General features: G+C 36.8%; 1 protein-coding gene across 1 annotated transcript; it reads right to left on the bottom strand.

Moving 5' to 3' along the window:
- Nucleotides 1-360: 360 nt before the first annotated feature.
- Nucleotides 361-4,275, bottom strand: zgc:110353 (uncharacterized protein LOC550482 homolog). The gene is made up of 6 exons (XM_057356978.1): nt 3,912-4,275; nt 3,638-3,695; nt 3,196-3,343; nt 2,903-2,999; nt 2,422-2,678; nt 361-2,062 (listed from the first exon to the last, which is right to left on the bottom strand). The coding sequence occupies exons 1-6, from the start codon at nt 4,165-4,167 to the stop codon at nt 1,931-1,933; spliced, it is 948 nt and encodes a 315-aa protein (XP_057212961.1). The 5' UTR covers nt 4,168-4,275; the 3' UTR covers nt 361-1,930.
- Nucleotides 4,276-6,853: the final 2,578 nt, after the last annotated feature.

Here is a 6,853-nt window from a genome sequence, read left to right as displayed (position 1 = left end):
GCGCCGTGAGTTAACGCTGATTGCTCCACCACATGGGGGTAAAAATGACAGGACCAAAACAACCCCCATGTGCAACTGGCAGTGACAGCACATCACAATATATAGCATGATCATGACAAGATCCTCCAAAAAATTTCACATTGGACCTTTAAAATTCAATATTTTTCCACTAACCTTAGTGATTCCTTTTTTTAAAGCACATCATCTGTACTATGTATTTAATTTTAAGGTGGTTAATGCATTATTTATTTATCAGTGTATCAGCACATTCTGATCAATTGTTCTCATTAAACAAAAGCTATTTGCCTGAGGAATTGTAATAAAGCCATTTAAAAGTTTAAATTAACTGATGCTGCTTTACACATGGAGCTAGAATAGTCAATATTACCGCTATTGCCTTTATTTAAAAAATGATGTCAAAAAAGTATCTTAATTATACTGCCCCAATTAAACTCTTTGTGTGTCTTTCTAAAGACAAGGAACAGGCCAAAAGTATTGTCTGCTTAGGTTTAAGCAATCGTTTTTAATAAACTTAATAGAATAGGGTCGGTCTCCTGAGCTCTATGTAATGTTGTGCTTAAGGCGGATGGTACAGGCCTACAAACACAGCAGTTAAGGATTTCTGCTCAATAAGTGAATTAGTACAATTGCAGTAGGGAGAACTTGAAGTATTAAATTGTCAAGTCAGATAAGTCAGGTAAGTAATGGCATTTGTTATCCAACAGGGGGAGGTAAACGCAAAGCTCATCTATTCACTGTCATCTAAAGATGGTTGATTACACATAGAGGTCTGCGGTTCATAAAATCACATGTTCTAAATTGAATTCATTCAATCGATCACGTTCAACTAACTCTGGAATTACTGTAGATGTAAAGGGCTGAAAGGGATGGTTCCCCCAAAATAAAAATTCTGTCATTTTTTATTCACCCTTATGTCCTGAAAATGACCAAACAAAACAAAAAAGATGTAAGAAATGTGTCAGTGGTTTTGTGTCTATATAATAAATATCAATGGGGGCCAATGTTGTTTTTTTACCAGTGTTCTTCAAAATATCTTATTTTGTGTTCTGCAGAAAAAAGTAAGTCATACAGGTTTGGAATGACATGAGGATGAGTAAATGATGACAGAATGATCATTTTTAGGTCAGCTATCCCTTTAAATGTTAAATGCTCATTTTAACCTTTTTATTCCATATTTGCACAAATATATCATAGTGTTCTTCGGCTGGAACAAACAGATTCGCTGTTTTTCATTTACAGAGCTCAGATGTTGTATACTTCATCTGGGCGCTCAAAGGTCAAAGATCAGCTGTGATATTGATTCGGCATCCTTCACTCTATACTATAGCGTCTGTTAGATCACTGAAATGAGCAGCGGTGAGTTACAGAAGCGGTACGTTGGTGCACAAGGGTTGTCTGAACAAACGCTGTGATACTCTATTGAAGATATCCGTTGAAGCTCTGTGGCCTCCAGGTTGACAGGCAGAGAGTCTTGCTCTGTATTTATGTCTCTTGGAGGGGTCCAGTGTGTCACGGTAAATGCCACCCTGCTGTTCCATTTCTCTTCACACGTCTGTTTTTTAAAAGGAATATGACACTTCCGGGACTTCCCCTCTGGTTCCATAGAACAAGGTGATCTAATAAAAGGATGAGATTTCACTGTAAACAGCACCTCTGAAGCGTGGAGTGTTTGGCTGGTTTTCTATGCTTTTGTTATGAAAGGCGGAATGATTGGTGTTTGTTAAAGAGTCCCAGTAAAAGTGATTCGAAAGCCATTTGCTCCTCCAATAGCGAGAGCATTTTAAGCAATGGGAGGTTATTTACATAAATACATTACATGGATTATAAGAGAAACAACTTGATTTAAAAACAAAAGATTATGAGTAAACAAAATTAGTGCTCATTGTAAATATTGATTTAGTTATATAAGTTATAAATTCAGTTTGGCCAGATCTGGGTACAGTCCTGCCTCCAGCGCTTTGACTGAGGGCACATTTATGGGCAAAATGATCAATGGGAGTTTAATCACAGGGTTTTTGGTGTACGATACATCCAAAATGATCTGAAACAGAGAACACAAAGGACACTTTAGGTGCTTTGAAAAAATAAACTAAGTTGGATTCACAATGATGTTGCTGCAAGAGACTTCCCCTTTTGCTGTTAAACACATATCAGTCTCATTATAGAAGCAGTATTTTTGCAATATGCTTACTGTTAACTGCAAAATTAGTCTTTTACAGGAAAAGGGAAAAAATAGACTTTTATTAGTCTATTAATGAAACCAGTTAGCGTTTGCCACTTTGTCTCAATGATCATTCTCTTGTGGATTTTAGTTCACCAGTGCTTGAATACCAACTACACGGTTCATCTTTGTAGTTCAAATGAATCAGTGAAGTTTTTAAAATATATGTTGTTACATACCTTCAGTCTATATTCCACTTTGAGGATACGGCAGTTTTGGATGGTCGGCGTGATTCCCTGTGGAACTGGTAATAACTTAAAAAGTTTCTGTCTGGTGGATGAAACTAATGGTTCTCCTTTTTCCTTCAAGATTTCTGTAGTGTAAACGTTTCGGCAACCGCCAGCAAAGAAGCTCTGTTTCTGGTAGATAATATACTTCGGCACAATTTTTCGAGTTGAGCTGTTGACAATTTCACCATTGACCACTAGGCCTTCGCCTGATTGAGAAGTAAATATTGAATTAAGACATTAAAAATATCACCTTTATGGTCTTTGTTGAAGATTGTAAGAGTTCAAATGCTTCCAGGAAAATTCCACTGGGAGAACTTATAGTGCTAGTGGTACATTTGTTCCAGGTTATATTATGACAGGGGTATGTGTTTTGTATGCATTTCGTTTCATTGTGCTTGGATGGCAAAATGCAGGTTGTATCGATTGTTACCTTGTTGGTAGCCTGTCTTGGGTAGGAATATATCCATAGAAATATTTCCAGATGCAAAGAATACAACATTCTTGTCTTTACTGCCATGCAGAGGTGCCTGTAAATGAAAACTGACGTTATCTACTGTATGCCATAGTACTCAGTAGCTTTAAATGATAACACTAAATGGTTGTTGATCAATTATAATCTATGCAATGTTTTAAAAAATGTGACGTGTCCATGTTGCATATTTAACAAAACACATTAGCTTTGCATATTTCCACTGACTTAATTTAATATGATTGTCATTTTACCATCAGCGTCGGCTGATCATAATCTGCTTGCGAAACAAAGGTGAACTTTACTTCAGTTTTGCTTGCAGCATGCAAAGGCCTGCTCAGGTTGGCCAAAAGTCTGTAGACAATTTTACCATGAGCGCCTTTAAAAGACGAGGGCAAACCCCTGGGACAAAGAGGACATTATGAATTAATCCTTCACACCCTTTCAACACACTTTGTATCATATGATATAGATTGATCAATATTTCAAATTTACAACATAGACAGAATTAATCAATCAGAGTTCCTCCTTCACCAAAGAATTGACTACATTTTAAAAAGAAATTGATTTGAACTATAGAGGTCCATTCATCCTATCTCTTTAAATGAAGACAGATTTCTCTCGATCACCGTTTATCAGCCATGTGTTATCAAACGGATTTGACTGTATATCAGGTAGAAAAGAATGAAGACTCACTGGGGAAGCTGGAAGGCAAAAGGAAACACATGTCTTCCGGCCACAAGCCTGACAGACCCTGAAAACACACACTGCATAATTAAAAGGTCCAATCAGAAAAACTGTCCGATTTACTTTACTAATTAAGCACCAAGACGACGTAACATTAAATATATTCTGAAATATTTAGTGTAAATTGGAAATAATATTCACTAATAATCTGTTCCATTTCATCTATAATAAAAAAACAATATTGCATCAAGTGTACAGATTATTTTGCACCATCAGATATTACCAGCTGCTTTATCCTCTGGTAGGACTGACTGGGTTTGTGAGAAATACTTTTCGTTATCCGAGTACGTCACACTTTGTTCACCCTGTGACACCGTCCAAGACACCTCAGCTTTGCCCTTCGCCTTCACAGTAACATCCTTGATCTTCGTTTCTTTCGTGATTTCCACGATAACTCTCCCTGTCAAAGTGTCTCCATTGCTAAAGATGTTGCGATCGTTTAATGCATCATACTCGATGGCGAAAGTCTGGATTGTCATCTCCCAGTAAAACAAATGTTAAAACAGATTGAAATGTGATTATTGTCATAAATAGATGTGTATGGTCCGTTCCGCTGTAAAAACAGAAACCTGATGCTTTAATCTGCCTGATGGAGATCTCACCAGACTGGCTCAACAGGTTTCACTTTGTGAAGACACGCCTCTTACTTGACAACATCTAGTTCTAGCACGTCAACCATGATAAAGTGTGTGTTGTTATATCCAAAAGGTCTATGGGGAAATGTGCTTTAAGAACATGGTAGTGTAAACAGGGCCTTTGTGAATAGACGAAAAGAAGAGCAGTAATGTCTCATGGAAAGTGAATATCTGTCGGTTCGCTGTGTACTTGTTCCAGGAGCTTTAAAGGGAAATTCTGTCATCATTTACTCACCCTCAGATTGATCCAAACCTGGACAAATGTCTTTGTTCTTCTGAACACAAAGGAATATACTTGGAGGAATGTCAGTAACCAAACAGATCTCATCCACCATTGAGTCCCATAGTATTTATTTTCCCTACTATGGCAGTAAATGGGGGATATGATCTGTTTGGTTACTGACATTCTTCCAAATATCTTCCGTTGTGTTCAGCAGAACAAAGACATTTGAACAGGTTTGGATTAATGGAGTAAATGATTTTCATTTTTGGGTGAACTATCCCTTAAATTAAAAAAATTCACCACAATCATTTTTATTGTTTTGTAATTGTCTGTAAAAGTATTTTAAGATTTACATTGTACACAAAATGTGTAATGATTGATGAGGCACTGTTACCTAGATACTGTGAATGAATGATAATATGTGGCATGAAATTCTTGAGTGGCTGTATATTTTTGTTGTTTGCGAGTTGCGACAAACGTGCCATATCAAATCCATCGCAAGACACATCACATAACGTGTGGAAATGAACTCGTATTATCTGATAATGCCGTCTTTTTATTTCTGAAGCTATGCAGGAAGAGAGATATCGGATTCTATAGATTTTTTTAATAGCCTGGCACACTATATGTCTGTAACTTGATTCTGATATAGGCAGCAGTTTTCAAGTACAACGGACGTGACCATTATATGTTTATTGTCCACTTCATTAAATGCACGTTGAGATGCTGCCTTGTTTTGAAGATAGTCGTGACTACATTTTAAGTCATTCATGTCTGATGATTTGTTTGAATGTGTTAGGAGGAAAGCAAATGTTCCGACCTCTTTGGCTTTTGGAGTTTCATTGTGAATGTTGAATTCATAATGAATTCGTATCATAATCTCAACGTGGCTATGAGCCAGAAATGACTTAATTGCGATAGTATAATAAAGTTATCGCTTCATTGGATATATGATTTGTATACAGCAGATATTGTGAGAGGTTATTCACTACTGCCATGTCACTGAACCCATGTTTCATGTTCAGTACCGACAGAAGATTTTCAGACGAGTTTCCTTATCAGGGCCAGACTGTAAAAAAAATCACCTGTAAGTGCCAACAATGGATTTATGTGTTTATTTATATATCGCTCATGCATAATGGAGAAAGTCAGTCTTATCTAACACAGTTGGGTCAGTGGGCATGGCTAAAGTAAGAGTGTTCTGTCTCTGGTGAAGCTTCAATAATTTATTCAGGCTTAAGCTAAAACAAACAGTACTACATCAGCACCAGTTCAATGATGCTGAAAGCCAAATGTTTCACAATGGAACGGTTAGGTGCTTTTAATGCACCAGAAGCAGAAATATCTGGTCTTTTATCACTTTTCTTGTTACATTCGGTAGTAAAGTCTTTCTTAAGCTTTTAGAAAAAATATTGGTGTCTCAAAATATTGAAAATAGTAGGAAAACAATATTGAGAATACTGTCAAAAAGATGTGTTTTAGCTATTGTGTCCTTTAGAGATGGTGATGCAAGCAATGTGTAAAATTATAAAATTAAGCAGATCGATAGGATGGGAGAGTATTTATGGGGAGATATTGGCTTAAAAGGGTCAGGCAGGAGCAGAGAGACCGACGATCAAGCTGATTTATAAATTGCTCTGGGGTACAAAGCATAAAATTGAATTAACCGATAATAAAATTAATAAATGTTCTCTTTTACACACAAATGCTAAAACGTTAAGCGATTTACTTGAATGAAATGTCCCAAAGTTTTTAATTCCACACATGTAAACTTACATCATAAATCATCTCAGACTCAGAATACAGTTTGTGATCAGCATACCACACGTAGAGCGCAGAGCGAAGTCACAGCTGTTAGGCTTAATGAAGCACTTCTCTGGGGATTTCTGACATCTCAGCATCCACTGGCACTTCTGCACAAACACTTTCTCACGCTCACATATACAGAAGCACACACACTTACAAACCCACTTAAGGCTTCTCTGAACTTGTTGTTTGTGTGTGATCTGTTTTTTTTTGCAACAGATACATATTTAGTCTAGTTGTGCTTCAATATGGAAGCCAAATGATAAGATAAAGAGTTCATTCTTTTATTTGGTACACTGCATGAGTTTGTCTCCAGAAAAGTTGTCAATTGCTTGGACGAGAAATTGTTTCTGTAAATGTAATAGTTTTGTCTGTATGGCAGGGGGTGTGTTCATATCCTTACACTGAAACATTTACATACAGATACACAGTGCCCTCTACAGGCAGATTCATTAAATGCATTCTAAAAGCAAATGTGAACCAGTCTGTGAAAACTCAGCT

This window comes from Triplophysa rosa, linkage group LG17 (genome assembly GCF_024868665.1).
Source record: "Triplophysa rosa linkage group LG17, Trosa_1v2, whole genome shotgun sequence".
Lineage (NCBI taxonomy): Eukaryota > Metazoa > Chordata > Actinopteri > Cypriniformes > Nemacheilidae > Triplophysa > Triplophysa rosa.
The sequence above is the reverse complement of the archived record's forward strand: the minus strand, read 5'-3'. Positions and strand labels throughout refer to the sequence as shown.

Bases quoted from the DNA above. Each gene is read 5' to 3' on its own strand.
- zgc:110353 (XM_057356978.1), bottom strand. From the start codon at position 4,167: ATGACAATCCAGACTTTCGCCATCGAGTATGATGCATTAAACGATCGC. The intron at 3,000-3,195 runs GTAAAATGACAA...TTTCATTTACAG, and splicing joins ATGATCAGCCGACGCTGATG to GCACCTCTGCATGGCAGTAA. The intron at 2,063-2,421 runs GTATGTAACAAC...TCTCTGTTTCAG, and splicing joins AAGTGGAATATAGACTGAAG to ATCATTTTGGATGTATCGTA.